This window comes from Marmota flaviventris, chromosome X (genome assembly GCF_047511675.1).
Source record: "Marmota flaviventris isolate mMarFla1 chromosome X, mMarFla1.hap1, whole genome shotgun sequence".
Classification (NCBI taxonomy): Eukaryota; Metazoa; Chordata; class Mammalia; order Rodentia; family Sciuridae; genus Marmota; species Marmota flaviventris.
The window spans coordinates 117,595,103-117,614,138 of NC_092518.1; the positions used below are offsets into that span (position 1 = coordinate 117,595,103).

General features: G+C 46.7%; 1 protein-coding gene across 1 annotated transcript; it reads left to right on the plus strand.

Annotated features, from left to right (window-relative positions):
• The first annotated feature begins 3,270 nt into the window (after positions 1-3,270).
• LOC139703163 (zinc finger protein 449-like) lies at positions 3,271-18,238 on the plus strand. The gene is given in 6 exon segments (XM_071606093.1): positions 3,271-3,573; positions 5,494-5,698; positions 17,037-17,150; positions 17,424-17,940; positions 17,942-18,000; positions 18,003-18,238. Coding segments are annotated over 6 exon segments (1,434 nt in total).
• Positions 18,239-19,036: the final 798 nt, after the last annotated feature.

Consider the following 19,036-nt stretch of genomic DNA (forward strand, 5'->3'; position numbering starts at 1 on the left):
AATACCTTTATTTTCTTTCTTTATTTTTATGTGGTGCTGAGGTTCAAACCCAGGGCCTCGCATATGCTAGGCGAGTGCTCTACTGCTGAGCCATAACCCCAGCTCCCTCATGGAAGGTTTGTATTTCATCTTCAAATCTGAAGCTTAATTTTGCTGGATATACGTTTCTTGGTTGGCATCCATTTTCGTTCAGAGCTTGGTATATGTTATTCCAGGACCTTCGACCTTTGAGGGTCTGGGTTGAGAACTCAGCTGAGATCCAAATTGCTTTCTCCCATCTGATATTTTTCTCTTGTGGCCCTTAGAATTCTATCCTTCTTCTCTGTGTTAGGCATTTTCATTATCATGTGCCATGGTGTGAGTCTGCTGTGATCTTGTACCTTTGGGGTCCTATAAGCCTCTTGTATTTGATTTTCCATTTCATTCTTTAAGTTTGGTAATTTTCTGATATTATTTCATTAAAAAGATTGTGCATTCCTTTGGTTAGTATCTCTGTGCCTTCATCTCTCCCGATAAAGCTTAGAGTTGGTCTTTTCATGTTATCCCATAATTAGGGGAAGTTCTGTTCATGGTTTCTTACAGTCTTCTCTGTGTGGTCAACATTGTTTTCAAGATTATGTATTTTGGGGCTGGGGATGTGGCTCAAGCAGTAGCATGCTCGCCTGGCATGTGTGCGGCCCAGGTTCGATCCTCAGCACCACATACAAACAAAGATGTTGTGTCCGCCAAAAAACTAAAAAATAAATATTAAAAAATTCTCTCTCTCTCTCTCTCTCTTAAAAAAAGATTATTATATTTTTGTCTTCATTGCCTGAGGTTCTGTCTTCCAGGTTGTCTGGTCTGTTGGTGATACTTTCCGATGAACTTTTAATTTGGTTTACTGATACCTTCATTTTGAAGATTTCTGCTCAGTTTCTTTTCAGAATGTCTATCTCTTTGTTGAACTTCACCTCCTGAAATTTATCTCTGATTTCTCTCTTTGCGTTGTCCTTTATGTTTCCACTTGTGTGGTGTAGGAGCCTGATCTTGGCCCCTTACATCACCTGCGGACCCCATCCTTCCTGGTCTCTGATTTAGCCCACCGCCATGGGTCTGTCCGGCCCTGCCCTTTTGAATTCCCAGTCAGTCACTTCTCTCTCAGGTGGTTCTGGCAGATCAGTTTAATTATGTACATTCTAAACTCCATCTCTTGCATTTCTTCTACTGTGTTGTCAATGGATTCCATTATCGGAGCATCTTGGTTTGTTTGGGGCACTTTGTTCCCTCAATTTTCATGTTGTTTCTGTGTCTTCCCATCTAGCAGTGGGGATCTGAGGCTGTACAGTTTCTACCCTGTAGATTTACAGTGTCCCTGAAGGTTTCCAGTACCTCACCTTTAAGGGAGAGACCAATATTAATAGTACCCAATGCAAACAATATACAGCCTCACACCCAATAACTCCTATTAAGACATCCACAGTTTGGCCGCAATAAACACAATTGGTGTGTTCAATACTGTCTACAATATGAACACTTAATTTGCAAAAGGGTTTACAGTTTCAGATGTTGGACAAAGAGAGGTGGTGTAGGAAGTGATGTTCATGGGGAAGGAGGAGAGAAGACAGACATCCGAAATACAGGAAGAGTGAAAGAGGAATTAATAGAGGTTGGCTGTTAGCAGGAGAAAAGAGAGAAAGAGAATCCAAGGAAATAGACAAGTAAGGGAAAATGTATGTAAAATTTAAAGAAATTATGAAATGAAAAAAGTAAAAATAAAAGAATACATAACAAAACTGTAATATACTATGCAGACATTCAAGCCCTCAATAAACTGATGCATGAAAATACTTGGTTTCAAAAATGGTAGAGATGTGAGAGAGAGAGAGGCAGAGGGAGAGGGGAAGGGAGAGGGAGAGGAAGAGAGAAAGGATCTTGTTGGAAAATAGAGCAATTGTTGCCGTTGGAGCTCAAAAGTTTCTCAGCTTCCCTTCTCAGCCTATAGGTGGGGTTGTCTGGAGTTTGATGGTAGCTCCACCCTAAGGATGGTGAGGACAAAATATATGAAGACAATTGTCGGTCCACGTTGGAAGACTGCACCCCAGGAATCTCCTTTGGTTTCCACTCGTGTGATGTAGCTGCCTGATCTTGGCCCCTTACATAGCCTACAGACCCTGTCGTTGCTGGTCTCTGATTTAGTCTCTCAGTCGATCTCTCCCGCCCCCACCGTTTTGAATTCCTGGTCAGGCACTTCTCTCCCAGGTGGTTCTGAGGGCTGGGCACCAGGGCCTATGCACTGGTGGTGGAGAGCTGTTCCCTGTGGGGCAGATCAAGACCAGGTGCTGAGATTGGTGGGCCAGCCAAGTAGCTGCAAGCAATGGGCTGGGCTGGGAGCTAGGGAGGGGATGGGAGACTCGGGATTGGTGAGCTGGAGAGCCCTATTGGGTGCTGGACTGAGGCCAGACCTGGCAGGATCAGGGGATTTGTGGGTGCCAGACTGGGGATGGAATCAGGGTCCAGGCTAGTGCGAGGATCTGGTGAGTGCTGGCCCGAGTGGGTACCAGGAACCCAGTGGGCGGCGGACTAGCTGGCTGTGCGAGCTGAGAGCAAGATGCCCTCACACCCTCTTCTAACCTTCCAACCTGCAGTCGGCAGCCCCATGAGTCCCCGCACGCTTCAGGAGTTGCCGAGCTGGGGAGAGCCCACCTTTCTCAGGGCTCTCTAACCTGTGTTCCCCCAGGCGGAATGCTCCCAGTTTCCGACTTTCCACAGGATTGCTGGGCTCACTAGCTGCAAACTCAGGGATCTGGCTTTCAGTTTCCTTAGGCTCAGCCATGCTGCAGTCCAGAGATGGCTCCAGGATCACGGATGATTGATAAAATCTGGTGGAGAGTTTTTTTTTTTTTTTTAAATATCTGATTAGTGATCAAGCAGTCCATAGTTCGGCTAGGGCAGACAGCTCCTCAAGTCTCAGCATTTTTCCCTCTAAGCCTCAGAGAGACGTGGTATTTATTCCTGCTGTTGGGGGACCTGAATGCAGAGTTGGATGCATACGTGCATTTTCCTGGGAAGTGAGTTTGAAGCTTGCAGCAGGTTCTCAAACTTGAGGGCAGTTTCTAATGCCTTTTTGTCTTCACGGCTGTGTCTTCTTTCTCATGTTTTTTCACCCTCAGCTCCAGGAGGACCATCGAACCTGAGACCTCAGGCTCCAGATAAACTAAACTCCCAGAGGGGGCGATGGCTCTTGGCCCAGGCACTGCCACCGAGGCCACCTGGCTGTGCATGCGGGACCCTATGCTGCAGGACTTCAGCAAGGACTGTGAAGTGTTCCGCCAGCATTTCAGGCAGTTCCAGTACACGCAGGCGGTGGGGCCTCGGGAAGTTTTCAGCAGGCTCTGGGAGCTTTGCTGTGGGTGGCTGAAGCCAAAGATGCGGTCTATGGAGCAAATCCTGGAGCTGCTGGTGTTGGAGCAATTCCTAACTATACTGCCCACGGAGATGGAGACCTGGGTGAGCGCATATGGCCCGGAGAGTAAAGAAAGGCTTTTGGCCCTGATAGAAGACTGGCAGAGACAGCGTCACATACCAGAGCTGCAGGTGAGAAAAGAGTTTGGGGTTTCGGCTATTAGTGCAAAAGAAGAGCTACGGCAGCAGGGCCTGGAACACTCATTTTGTCTGTGTGTCAGTCCACAGCCCCAGTGGTTCTCCAGATCCCTTTTCATTTTCCCTTCCCCTGGAATCAGCCTCTCAGTCCATGATTCCGAACCCTATCAGACCCTGTCTCGCATCCACAACACATATTCTGTAATGTCTCCTCAATTATCCGCAAGTGAAATTCACAAATGACATCATCTACCCACGTGCATCAACCATGAGCTTCAATAATTTGCTCTATGGCCTGCAGGCCTCATCTGGCCACAGTCTGTTTGTATGTGCCCTGCAAGCCCCTGGTGATTTTTACCGTCTTCGTGAATCGGTTCCCCAAAAGAGGAGCCGGAGGGGTGTCACAGGCCTGTCATCCCATCCGCTTGGGAGGCTGAGGCAGGAAGATGGCGAGCTTGAGGCCAGGCTCCACAACTTACTGAGAACCTGTCTCCGATAAAACATAAAAGGCCGGAGGTGCAGCTAAGTGCTAAAACCTCCCTGGCTTCCAACCCTAGTACCTACCAATCATATAAGATCTCAACAAGTAAATTTAAGTGAGGAGGAAGACAGAAAAGAAATGACAGAGTAAATGTAGCCCACACTCTAAAATATGTACTATTTTGGCTCTTCAGAGAAAGTTTGTCAACTGTGGGTCAAGTCGAGTCCAGAGAGGATGTAAAGGAGAATGAACATAGTTGGTTCTTAACGAATGTGCATTTCTGCATAAACATGCTGGGGCTGGACTTCACTGGAAGACATCATGAAGTTGTCAGATGCCTACATCTCTGCTTAGAGTCACTGGGATGGGACAGTCAGACGTTGAGTAAGACTCAAGCACTATGCGCTGTTGCTACTTGCCGCATGATCTCCCCAACTGAAAAACTGTCTTAGTAAATCAGAACAAGTAGAGTAACCATCCTTTGATTTGCACAGTGCATTCCTAGGAAATCCAAGTCATGCTAAAATATGCAAAATTAGTCTCTCGGTATCTGGTCACCACGATGAGGTACTTTAACTACATGAATGCCTGAGGGGGGAACTGCACAGTTGGTAGGGACCCGGAACAACTCTGGTTGGTGAGCGATGCTCCCATCTCTGGTCCACCGAATCCCCGTAGCCGGCACCAGCCAGCATATGTTGGAGACTCCACAGGGGCATTGGAACTGCCCTGGGTTCAGAAGTACCTACCACAGGATGCCTGTGTTTGGGGAACGCAGGGCTGAGGGGAGGGCGGTGTGTCTGGGAGAGGGGAGCATGTGCTTCTAGCAGGGTGTTGGAGTGCTGGGTGTCCTGTTGGGCAGGGCTCTGCAGGAGCTGTTGGCTTCAGGGCACAGAGAGGTCTGACCAGGAGGCTTCTAAAGGATCCTGCCTCCCCGGAGTGGAATGCGTTAGTGGTTTCCCTTCCCTCCTGTCTTATTAGTTTTGTTTACCATACAAGATTTCGTCTTCAAGTGCTCTAGACTGGCACTTGAAGTGCTCCTGCCCAGCACAAGAGCCACGGGCCACGTGTGGCTTTTGAGCACTTGAAATGTGGCCAGTGCTGGTTAAGACCTGCTGTGGGTGTAAACTGCATAGCCCATGCAGAAGCTGTGAGGGGAAGAGGAGGTAGTACTTGGTAATTGTTTGGATTGATTGCATGCTGCAATCCTGATGGTTTCCATATGTCGTGTTAAATACAACATGCTATTAAGATTGGGGACTCCCCAGTTCCTTTTTTACACTGTGTCCTGCGAATACTGGAAAATGTTAAACTACACACGTGGCTCTATTTTGACTGCTAAGGCAGCAAGGTTTCCTTTGGTGTGAGGGCAAGGTGGATTTTCTCCCAATGGGTCTAGACTCTTGAGCAATGGACTCTGGCATTTCCCCCAGGTTGACGTGCATGACTTGCTCTTTGAAGAACAGGCGCCTTCAGGAACTGTACCCATGTCTCCAAACATGCACCTGGAGACATCTGCACTCCAGGGACTGGGACCTGTCCAGGAGGCTCCCGTGACAGGGGCCTGGATCCCACAGGCAGGGCCTCCGGAGCTGAACTATGGTGCTGCTGGGGAATGCCAGCCCTTTCTGGATCCTGGTAAGGCGGGGTTTTCTTTCTGCTCTTTTGTGTCTGACTGAGCGCACAAGAGCTCTCAAAGGTTGGGGTTGCTGGGAAACATGGATTCCCTAGTGGAAATGGACCTCTTGGATGGAAAGGAGCGGGAGGAAGAGGAGATGTCTCTCTGGGAACAGCAGGGGAAAATGCATTTTGGGTACAGCGTCATGGGGAACAGGTGAAAGTAACCACCCTTCTCATGAGTAAGCAGTCACTCAGCCCCAGCACCACCTGGGGTACAGGTTTAACAAGGTCTCTGAGCAAAGTGCTGCACACACCACCCTTTGAGAACCACAGCCCTGGACACAAATGGGTGCGTGCTAGCAGGAGAAAAGGCCAGGTGGAGAAAGGCAGCGGGACTGGATGCCTGGGTGTTCCTGTTTCCCTTCCCTTTGCCATTTCCTTACATCGCTACCCACGCCCTGTCCCAGCCCTCCCCTCCCCCACTGAAGCTTGGGCCCAAGTGTGGTGGGAGTCCTCTCCCTTTCCCCAGCAGCTCAGCGTCACCATGTTGGCACACCAAGACACTGTGTAGTCCTGAGAGCACCAAAGAGCCCTGCAGATGAAAATAGGTGGAGAACGGTCCATGTTGCAAAACAGAAATGTGGGATGCCCCCATCACTAGCACACGGCCAGGGCTTAGCAACTGTGTCCCCTTCCACTTCTCCACATTTATTCCCACAGTCAACGTTCTGAGCACCGTGAAGAGCCAGGCATCTTGCTGGACCCTGTGACTAGACAGTCCACGAGGCAGGAAAGCAGCCCCAGCTGTCCCGGCACCCACTTCTGGTGGACAGTCCAGATATGTTGGATATGTGATGGGAACGTGTGTTGGAGGGCTTAGGATGCTGGCAGAGCACACAGCAGGGGCCCTTGCCATCATTAGGCTGAGAGGGAAGACCTCTGGAGGAGGGGGATCTGGGGTAGTAGCTCTAGGATGGATTGGAGTCAGCCATTGAGTGTTGGGAGTGAGGAGGGGGAGCCTTTGCAGAAGGGCTGCAAGTGCAGAGGCCCCGGGGCAGAGAGAAGACCTGCTGCTACACTCTGAGGGGTGGGCAGGAGTAGGGGTGCTGTTTCATTGAGGATAGATTGAAAAGGGGTGACTCAAAAGATAATGAGCAGTTTTGAAATAGAGGACTCATGGATTGATGGGGTGTCACGTGATTGACACGAAAGGTTAAAAGGTGGCATCCTGGTTGCTGGCCAGTGAACTGGTTAGACGACAGTATTAATCACCGACACAGACAACACTGGGCAGGATCAGGTTTTGTAGGTCTAGATGAGTTGACCTTTGAACATGTGGAACTTGGGGCAGTCCTGGGTTTCCAGGTGGAAATGGCCAGTGTGGAATGGGAGCTAAGAAGGGACACCAGGGTTTGAGACAGAGGGACCAGGGCAAAAAGGGCAGGTCATGTTCGTTGTATGACTACTGCTCAGGTAGTTTCCTTCACAACCCAGAGTGGCTGGCCTCAGGGCTCAAGCCAAGAGCCACCCACCCTGCAGCAGAAGATGGCCCAGGGACTCGCCTTTTGCTTGTCAGTAGCACTGGATGTTGACAGCAGCACCCTGGAGCTACGCCGTAAACCACAATGAGCATCCTTCTTGGGCCATGTGTCCACAGGAGACATTTCTCAAAAAAGGGTCATTTGTTCAGTGGATGGAGACCTTTTAAGATATAAATAGACATGGTCAAATGTCCTCACAAACAATTGTGTGCCGGCACCCTCCTGCTGAAGCTTGTGTGAGTGTCAGTTTCCTTCTGTTAACCTGCTGGGAGCCATTAGCCAAGTAGGTATGACAATTTCCTTGCCAGCGTACCCCATGTTGCTGACATGTTGCAGCGACATTGAATGTAGGTGACCTTGCTCAAGGACCAAGGCAGATTAGGGTGTTCCCGGTTTTATGATAATCGTGTTTAGGGCGTTCCCAGTTTAGGTTCCAGGTTTAAGGTTTAAGATTATTCCTCCTGGGAATAGGGCGTATCCTGCTGCCTGAGTTCCCCTTGAGTTCTCACGGGATTCAGACAGTATTTTTTGGGGAGATAGAAGCCCAGTGGAGGTGGATTCGGGCAGAGAACGTGGATTTCCCCAGAACGTGTTTGTAGACGGCTGGTGTGAGTTCGGGAATAAAGAGTTGCTGTTTGAATCTACAAGCTGTGTGGTGGCTCGTGATTGTGTGCCCAGCCAGACTGCGGCATTTGTGCCCAGCCAGACTGTGGCATTTGGTGGTCCGTGCGGGGACGTCTAAAGCTTGGAGGTAAGTGAAATTGCTCGCCCCTGAGGAAGAGCGAAAGAATGGGTGACCAATTCAAAAAACAATGTGTTATTGTTTTGATTTATCTTGTTTTTGTTTCAAGCTGCCTATCCCTAGAAATTTCTCAGGCAAACTGGGAAAAATGGTTGGCTAAAGGTTTGAAGTTTGTCAGCCCTGAGGAAGAGAAAATTGATACAACGATTTTTTATTCCGTTTTTGTTTCATTCAGTTTCGGCTTTGTTTTGTGCTATCTTATTGGGTTGCGTTATCTTTATAGTAGATTAGAAATTAGTAAAAAACAAACCGAAAAGATGTTAAGTAAATTGTTAGAGGTTCAGACCATGGAGAAAGACATTTTAGATCAAGCAAAAGAGAAGGTCTCTCGAGCTAGTCAGACAGAGGAAGAAAATTTAAAGGAAAAGGGGTTGTTAGGAAAAAGGCCACAACAGGAGGCTGTTACTAACTCCGTTTTATCACAAGAGGGCGTAATTCAACCAACAGCCCCACCGATGGAGACAGCTGAGTGGCCCTCAAACCCCGTAGTTGATAAATGGGATCCTGAGACAGGACCTCAAAGATTAGCATGCCCTGTACTTGAACAGGCAGGAGGGCAGCGAATTCACCGTGCATTAGATTTTAAAACAGTGAAGCAGTTAAAGGAGGCTGTAACAACCTATGGTCCCCAAGCTCCCTTCACGGTAAGCATGGTTGAGTCCATTACTAACTTGGACATGACGCCAGCAGATTGGGCTAGCATGTGTAAATCTGTACTAAATGGAGGACAATATTTGTTATGGAAGGTTGCCAATGAGGAATTTTGCACGGAGACAGCTAGGCGAAATGCAGCAGCCGGTTACCCTCAAAGAAATCTAGATATGTTGTTAGGAAAAGGACCTTATGAGGGTCAACGGCAACAAATTGAATATGATCCTGCTATATATGCACAAATTGCTGCAGACACAGTTAGGGCATGGAAGACTTTACAAGGACATGGAGATTTACAAGGTCAGCTATCTAAGGTAATACAGAGAGCTAATGAACCTTACGCTGACTTTGTAGATAGGCTAATTCAAACGGCTGCCAAAATTTTTGGGGATACAGAACAAGCAATGCCATTAATAAAACAACTGGCTTATGACCAAGCAAATCGTTGCTGCAGAGAGGTTATTAGACCATGGAGACATGAAGATTTAAACACATATATTAAATTATGTAGAGATATTAATGAACAAGGGCAAGTCTTGGCAGCTGCAGTACAACAGGCTTTAGATGCCAGGCCAAAAACATGCTATGATTGTGAACAAACAGGACATTTTAAAAGGAATTGCCCCATAGGAGGAGGGTTTAACAAAAGTAGGTATCAAAGGAATAGAATACCGGGTATTTGCCCACGATGCCGTAGAGGGAGACATTGGGCTAATGAATGCCGTTCTCAAACCACCATAGAAGGTACTCCCTTATCAAAAAACGGACAAAGACCAGGTATTTATCCAAGATATCGTGGAGAAAGGCATCAGGCTCCATTGCCAAAAAACGGACAGGGGGGCCCAATGCTCCGGGGCCCACAACCACAAATATACGGGGCAGTGGAGGATCCCAGCAACACCATCAGGGTAGTGCCCAGGACACATTGTCCATTAAATCCCTCATCAGACAAACCCGAGGGAGCGCAGGGTTGGACATCTGCGCCTCTGCCAGAGCAGTATTAACTCCAGAGATGGGAGTTCAAATCATTCCCACAGGAGTAAAAGGACCTCTTCCCCAAGGAACAGTAGGCTTATTACTGGGACGTAGTTCATCTACATTAAAAGGACTTATGATAAGTCCTGGGGTAATTGATCCCGATTATGTAGGTGAAATAAAAATTATAGCTAGTTCTCCAAGAGGTATATCAGTAATTTCACCAGGAGATAGAATAGCACAGTTGTTAATAATACCCAGCCTACATAATAAATTTCCTAGTCATAGTGTAGAAAGAGGTTCCAGGGGATTAGGCTCCACAGGTGTAGATTGGGCTATGTTGTCTTTAAATTTAGATTCTCGCCCAATGCTAAAACTAAATATTCAAGGTCATGAGTTTAATGGGCTACTGGACACAGGAGCTGACCTTAGCATCATATCTAGTCAAGAATGGCCAAAACATTGGCCATTACAACAAGCCACTCAAACGCTTCGAGGCCTAGGAGTGGCGACTAATCCCCATAGAAGTTCTATGATATTAGATTGGAAGGATCCTGAAGGATGTGAAGGAACTATACAGCCATATGTATTGGATCATCTTCCTATAAATTTATGGGGACGAGATGTCCTAGATCAATTAGGTTTGACGTTAACAAATAACATCAATCCTAATGCGCCCACTACTAGGGCTAGACAAGGCTTTAGGAAAGAAAAAAGATTAGGAAAACAAGGGCAAGGTATAGCAGCACCAGTACAAATAGATCAAGGAACAGACAGACATGGGTTGGATTTTCAGAAAGGGCCACTGAGACAATCAAAATTACTTGGAAATCAGAAAGACCAGTGTGGGTTCCTCAGTGGCCCCTGACTAAAGAAAAGACACAAGTAGCCCATGATCTGGTCAAAAAACAATTAGCGGAAGGACATATACAACCTTCCATATCTCCCCATAATACTCCCATTTTTGTCATCAAAAAGAAATCTGGTAAATGGAGATTATTGCAAGATTTAAGAGCCATTAATAATGAGATGGTTATTATGGGACCTGCTCAATCAGGGATTCCTCAATTGTCTGCTTTGCCAAAACCCTGGCATGTTTTAGCTATAGATATTAAAGATTGTTTTTTTTCAATTCCAATTCATCCCGAGGATAGTCCACGTTTTGCATTTACTATCCCTGCATTAAATCATGAAGGTCCTGATCAGAGATATGAATGGAAAGTACTCCCTCAAGGGATGGCTAACAGTCCAACTATGTGCCAAATATATGTTAACAAAGCAATCCAGCCACTTAGAAATCAAAATCCTGAACTACAAATATTTCACTATATGGATGATGTATTATTGGCACATAAAGATAAAAACATATTGCTGGAATGTTATGCCACACTTACAAACTTATTAAAAAATTATAATCTAGAGATAGCAATAGATAAAGTACAATTAAATTTTCCAATTAATTATTTAGGAGTTCTATTATCCTCAACCATGGTCCGTCCACCAAAAATTCAAATACGAGTAGATCAACTCAAATCACTTAACGACTTTCAAAAGTTATTGGGAGACATAAATTGGATAAGGCCTTATCTAGGTATACCAACAGGAGAGTTGGGACCTTTATTTGATATTCTAAAAGGTCCATCAGATCCAAATTCACCCCGCATGTTAACTCCTAAAGCAAGAAAGGCATTAAAAATTATTGAAACATATATGGAAAATATGCATTTGGATAGAATTGATATAAGTTTGCCTTTATTATTTATTGTACTACCAACAAAAAATATTCCTACAGGAGTATTTTGGCAAGAAGGTCCATTATTATGGATACATTTATCTTATTCTCCTAACACTATTCTTACTAGGTATCCTGAGGCTGTAGGACAATTAATACTCAAAGGAATAAAAGCAGCGAAGGGAGTGTTTGGAATTTCTCCCAATAAAATTATTACTCCATATACTATGGATCAAATTGATGAGTTAGCTAATGAGTTAAATACTTGGGCAATAATCATGTGTAAATCTAATATTTCATTTGATAATCATTTACCATCTAATCCTTTGTTGTCTTTTTGGTCTAAGCATCCTGTAGTTTTTCCTAAAATGACAAGAAAAACATCTATCATGAATGCTCCAAATATATTCACTGATGGGTCAAATAATGGTACAGCAGCAGTAGTTACCCCAGATCGAACTTTTACATTTTTAGTACCGAAACAATCAGCTCAAAAGGTAGAGCTTAATGCAGTTTTACAAGCTTTTTTGATGTTTAAAGATTCTGTATTTAATTTATTTTCTGATAGTCAGTATGTAGTTAATGCTATAGTATCTCTTGAAGATGCTGGTAGGATTTCCCCTTCTTCTACTGTTTTCTCTTTGTTTTCCACTATACAAAGTCTAATCTGGGACAGAAAAGATCCATTCTTCATAGGACATATTAGGGCACATACAGGATTGCCTGGAGCCCTTAGTTTAGGCAATGATTTAGCAGATAAAACTACACATGACATACATATTTTCTCTACATTTGAAGAAGCTACAAATTTTCATAAAAGGTTTCATGTTAATGCTAATACTTTACAAAAGCGTTTTAAAATAACTAAGGAACAAGCCAGACATATAATAAAACAATGTCAAAATTGTGTGACATTTTTACCACAAGTTAATCTTGGAGTCAATCCTAGAGGACTGATACCTAACCATATTTGGCAGATGGACGTCACACACTTGCCAGAATTTGGAAAATTAAAATATTTACACGTTACAGTCGATACTTCTTCTGGATTTTTGATGGGCTCCCTTCATGCCGGAGAAAAAACTAAAGATGTTATAGCTCATTGCTTACAAAATTTTGCCACTGTGGGCGTTCCTAAACAGTTAAAAACTGATAATGGTCCTGGCTATACCTCTACCTCTTTTAAACAATTTTGCTCATCATTTGGTATTACTCATATAACAGGAATCCCATACAATCCACAGGGACAAGGCATAGTTGAAAGAGCTCATCAAACTATTAAAACATACTTATTAAAGCAAAAAGAGGGAATTGGAAAGGGGTATATATCCCCCAAAGATAAACTTAAAATAACGCTTTTTACTCTAAACTTTTTAAATTTGGATTCATCAGGACTTAGTGCTGCGGAAAGGCATATGTATCCAAAAAATGTACATAAGCCTAAAGTACTTTGGAAAGATATTCTAACAGGACAATGGAAAGGTCCTGACCCAGTGATTGTCTGGAGTCGGGGGTCTGTTTGTGTTTTTCCACAGGGAGAACAGCAGCCCATTTGGATTCCAGAGAGATTAACTAAAACAGTCTCTACAGATCGAAAAGAAGATGATTTGACTCAAATCCATAACAGCTGATATCCAGAACTCCAGCTTGGCCATTCTTACATCTGCGACAGTGATTAACCAGGATGCTTTTTTCAATAGCTATTTTATTATTGCATTTTTCCACATCATAAGGTTCTATTTTTATTTTTTGAGCTCATACAAACCTAGGTTAATGTTTTTCTGATCAGTTTTATTTTTTGACTGTGGAGTTTTTAAACATTGCAATGGAGATTTCACCCAGGTAAAGCTACAAGGCCTTTACTATTTTCTTATGTGTTGTACGTTTCTGTACACTCTTGTGTTTTGTGTTGTATGTCTGTATGTGCGTATGTCAATATTTCTTATATGAGGAGCGCTCATGAAAAAATGGATCCGAATTATTATTATTATTTTTTTTTATTCACGTGATTTAAATGGTTTAATTTAAATTAGGTAAACAGCTGTTAAGGATTGTTTTTAAAGGTGGTTAACAGATCTGTTTGTTTACTAGTTTAAATTAGGTAAAAGGCTGTTAAGGATTGTTTTTAAAGTAGGTTAACAGATCTGTTTGTTTACTTTCACCTTTCCTTTTCATTATATTTAATAATTCTTTTCAGGATAATGTCTCTTTAGCATCATTGCCAGAATTCCTATCTCCATCCCAGTGCCAGTGAAGAACTCAACAAGTAATGTTCAATCAAAGAGTCAACTTACTTTGGGAGGAAACTGATTTTGGGAGGAAATGGACATATTGATAGATTCCTCTGCTTTGAACTGCTTGCAGAACTTGCCTGGACTATGTAACTATCGTTTGGTGCAGCGAATTGTGGTAATGCTGGCATATCTTTGCTGATGGTGTCACCAGTGATGCAATTTTTCCCAAGGAGCCATCAATTGGCTTGGTGTCATGGCATTTCTGTATCCTCCTCCCTTCTGCTAATGATGGTCTAAAATTTGGGGGCCAATGGCTTATGCTGGACCGGTAGTCAGTGACGGGTATGATTCAATTGCAGTGGTATCAACCTAAGACAGGAGGCTGACGCCTAAAGGTCAGTTTTCCGATGACGGGTAAGAACCATATGTTGAATTGGACAACCTACCAGGCACGGTCCATAAGCCACATTAACCTCACTCCCCCACTGGCACCAAGGCCAAATTTGGGGGCCAACAGAGGTGAGGCAAAGAACCTCACCCCCCCACTGGTGCATAGACCTATCCACAAGTATGGCTGTATGCTGGACCGGTAGTCAGTGACGGGTATGATTCAATTGCAGTGGTATCAACCTAAGACAGGAGGCTGACGCCTAAAGGTCAGTTTTCCGATGACGGGTAAGAACCATATGTTGAATTGGACAACCTACCAGGCACGGTCCTTAAGCCACATTGCTTGTTGTTTAATTAATCAGAAGGGGGGAGATGCTGGGAGCCATTAGCCAAGTAGGTATGACAATTTCCTTGCCAGCGTACCCCATGTTGCTGACATGTTGCAGCGACATTGAATGTAGGTGACCTTGCTCAAGGACCAAGGCAGATTAGGGTGTTCCCGGTTTTATGATAATCGTGTTTAGGGCGTTCCCAGTTTAGGTTCCAGGTTTAAGGTTTAAGATTATTCCTGCTGGGAATAGGGCGTATCCTGCTGCCTGAGTTCCCCTTGAGTTCTCACGGGATTCAGACAGTATTTTTTGGGGAGATAGAAGCCCAGTGGAGGTGGATTCGGGCAGAGAACGTGGATTTCCCCAGAACGTGTTTGTAGACGGCTGGTGTGAGTTCGGGAATAAAGAGTTGCTGTTTGAATCTACAAGCTGTGTGGTGGCTCGTGATTGTGTGCCCAGCCAGACTGCGGCATTTGTGCCCAGCCAGACTGTGGCATTAACCTACATTGGGTCTCCTCTGATGGTTTGTTCTTGGCCTGTAACAGGAGCCACGGCTGTCCTCACCATCTTGGCACACAGAAATGGTGCCAAGATCTGTGAAAATATGGTGGATGAGTGTCAGGTTCATTCAGTATTATTGATGGTAATTTATTCCATGTAACAAGAGTGGCGGCCGGACACAGTGGCACGCCGCTGTAATCCCGAAGGCTCAGGAAGCTGAGGCAGGAGGATCACAGGCTCAAAGCCAACCTCAGTAACCTAGTGAGGCCCTAAACAACTTAGTGAGACCCTGTATCTAAAGAATTTTTTTTTTTTTTCAAAAAAGGGCTGGGGATGTAGTTCAATGGTTAAGCTCCCCTGGGTTCAATCCCTGATACCAATAAATAAATAAATAGATAGATACATAAATCCCCCCAATAAAAAAAAAAAACAGTGTCTAAAAAGAGTGGCAGATGTGGACCCAGGTTAGATGGGGGCGGGGAATGGGTCTAGGTGCCATGTACTGGGAGCGGAAGGTCGGGAAATGCAAACCACTGAGAGTGACAGGAGTAGGGCTTCCATAGGCCAGGGAATGGAGGCCCCTGGATCCCAGCGCTGCTCAGGACCATCATGACTGGCAGGAAGGGCTGAATTGGTGCTCACTCCAAAAATGCATTGGGTTAATACCCAGGAAGAGGCTCCAGTTTGAGCCAACCTCTCTGAAATCTGGCACCAAGAGCGTGCTGCTGGGGCCGCAGTTCCCTTTGCTCTGTATGTGGTGCTTACAGGAAGCAGCAGTGGGATATGGGAGCCAAGGGGAAAGCCCGGGACGCAGGGCTGCCCTGTGGCACAACTCGTGGCTACTAGATGCTGCTAGAGGGCTGCTCTCGGTCCCTGACTAGGTCTTTAGCTTCCATTCCAACCAAGGGACTGGTGTGTGGCCTGGTTTCAAAGGGACATTTGATGAACTCTGCAGACTTTGACAGGTTCAGGTCCTAGGGGAATGGTGTGGAAGCAGACCTAGGTGCATTTCCTGCCTTCGCATACTGTTTGGCTTCTCACCCATTGGGGATATTCCCAGCCCCCATGTTTCTTCCACTGCCTTCCCGCTTCCTCCCACTCCCATGTTGCAGTTTCCTCCCAATTCACTTGATGGCAGCTTCCCTTTGACCTCTGCCCTCTGGCGTTATTTGAGCTGTGCCTCCTTATCCTCTGATCCCATGTGAGCATAACCGAAACTGTGAATTCAAGCAGATTTTTATTTGAAATGCATGTCATTTTTCGGAATCTGGAGTATACAGTCGTCTCTCAAGAAAAACTCAACTTCAGGTGCACGCGCGCGCACGTGTGTGTGTGTGTGTGTGTATCCTGTGTCTTGATATGATGTTCTGAAGCTTAGATTTCTCTTGGGGTTAGCCTGGTGCAGCTAGCTACCTTGCCACTGTGGTTCAGTGATGCTCGAATTTCAATACCAGCCTCTGTTTGGATCCCACTTTAACATTTCTACCGACAATTCATGTTGCAGTAGCAACGTGGCCAGAGATGAGGAAAGAGAGGTAGTCAGCCACAGGGATTGTCAGTGAGGGCAGGGACGGTTGGGCACGGGAACGTCGAGTGGTAGAGAGGTTATCTGGTTGTTCTAGATGGACACTGTTTGTATTTTCTTGGGGTATTGGAAGAGGAATCCGCTTCTAGGTTTCAGCTGAGACACACATACAGAGGTGCTCCTGGCTGGTTTCCAATCCAATTCAGTTGTCATTTTCATTGTTACAGAAGTGAGACTAGTAAGCGGTTTTCCAGCTTGTGTTGGCCCCTGCCCCTGCCTCTCTCTGCCCCTTGCAGTAGTAAGAGGACATCCCTCAGCTTCCATATGCCAACACACAACAGGAAGATTTACTTTGCATTTTGCCCCTCAGCTAAATACTCTCAGTCCCAAAGTTCCCGTGAAGCTCTTTCAGTTCAGTGAATTTACCCTGGATGGAGCCCTGACCCTTCCACCCATCAGAGGAGAAGGCCTCCAAGTAGGCACATTGGGCTTGTCCCCTCACTTGCTTTTGTTTTCTTGGAATTAAAACACACACACCAACACTGTGTGGCAGAGGCTCTGGGCAAAGGAAGCCTGACTGAGGAGGAAGCAGATGTGGAGAGGGCGCCTGTCCAAGGCAGAGGAAAACCTGGGGTGATTCACACTCTCCTTCCTCCCCAATCTTCCCTGTGGCCAGGACATGCCACCCCAGAGTGTCGCTGGAGCTGCCGGCTGGACCGCAGGAGAAAGCCAGGGATGGTGGAGCTGCTGGGCGCCCAGCGCATGGAGCAATCACCTGAGTCCAGGAGAGGTAGGCTAGGGCTCAGCCAGCGCGCCAGCGCCCCAGCGCCCGGGAACAAAGAAGAGAAACCTGCAGCCTTCCTCCGGGGGAGGGGGTGGGGAGGGTGCCTGGGGGTTCCCACCTTTCCTGGAGGCTGGGAGTAGAGCTCTTCTTTGGCTCCGTGTCCCTGTTTTCCCTGGAACACGGGGACTCCTGCACCTGCCATTTCTTGGGACGGGAGGCAAAGGAAGTGCGCCAGAGCAGAGAAACCTGGGGTGCAACGTCCATGTCTCGTTTGTTTAGACGCGAAAGCACTTCGTGCTGGTCCATGCGTGGGCTGTCAGAAGCAGGAACCTCTGAGGGCTGGCCCCGCAGTGGAGCTGCTGAGCTCCTCCGGGAAGCGCCTGCACCTTCTGAGGCCCTGTGCGGCGGGAAAGCCCCTGCCCCTGGCAGCCCACAAGCCGAGGAAGCCGCGAGAGAAACCCCATCGCTGCGGCCAGTGTGGACAGTGCTTCGCTTGCAAGAAGCGCCTCTCTGCTCACCTGAAAATCCACACGGGGGAGCTGGGTTACCAGTGCCCCGGCTGCGGAAAAGGCTTCCTGCACCGCTCAGACCTGGACCGGCACGTGCGCATCCACACCGGGGAGAGGCCCTACGAGTGCTCCCTGTGCCACAAGCGCTTCACTCAGGGCGCGCACCTCACCATGCACCAGAGGGGGCACTGTGGCAAAGACACCTCCCAGTGCCACAAGTGCGGCAAAAGGTTTGCCAGCAGGGCCAACCTGATGGGACACCTGAAAACTCACACGCAGGAGAAACGTCAGCTGTGGGAAGCGCTTCAACCGGCGGACAGCTCTTACTCTGCACCAGAGGACTCACACCAGGAGAGGCCGTTCTCCTGCCAACACTGTGAGAAGAGCTACAGGCAGCGATCCAGCCTCATGATCCACCTGAGAATCCACACCGGGGAGAAGCCCTACACCTGCAGCCACTGCTCCAAGAGCTTCATAAAGAAAGCAGGCCTCATCGCGCACCAGGCCGCGCACTTCAGAGAAGAGTTCCCCGGGAACCCGGTGCAGGAAATGGGTCCCGAGCCATGTGACAGTTGTAACCCCTAAGGGGCTGTGCCTGCGGTCGGTCGGCTGTGGCGGGACAATGCTTTGGTTTGACCTCCTTTCCCAGAACAGCTTTGCGTTCAGCTCCAGTGTGAACGCACCTTCCCAGGCGTGCACATTCTAGAGTGTTCTCCTGCTCTTGCCATTTGCTGCCTGGCGAGGTGCATAACATCGGGTTTAATCGCTGGGTTCTTGTCCCAAGTCGCCACAATTTTGCATAAGTAAGAGGCCTGGAAAGGCTGGCATTCCTGTGGGACCTGGGGCCCCTACCCTCAAGGCGGATGTGACCCATCCTTCTGCAGGTATGCAGTATTTTCAAGCGTGAAGGTCTGACCCGTGGAGGAAGTGCAAGGCTCGCCCTCTTTCGGTTTGGACCTTGCAGTTCAAGGTCTGAACCTCCTGGAGATGCTGTTCTCAAACATGTGGGCAGGGGGCTGGGGTCCTGGCTCAGTGGTAGAGCGCTTGCCTAGCTAGCACATGTGAGGCACTGGGTTCCATTCTCAGCACCACATTAAAATTAACAAATAAAGATACTGTGTCCATCTACAACTAAAAATATAACATATATTTAAAACATGGGGGCAAGCACTGTTCTCCACTCCTGCAAGAGGCCAGGCCAGGAGCACTGCTTTTGTGCAGCCCTGGCGCTGTTTCTGTGTCCTTTGGGTCTTTCGCATGGTCCACTTCTTTCCCCCCCTTTTTAAAAGAAATTTTAATTTGTTATATATGAGAGCAAGCAGAATGCATTACAATTCATATTACACACATAGAGCAATTTTTCATATCTCTGGTTGTACACAA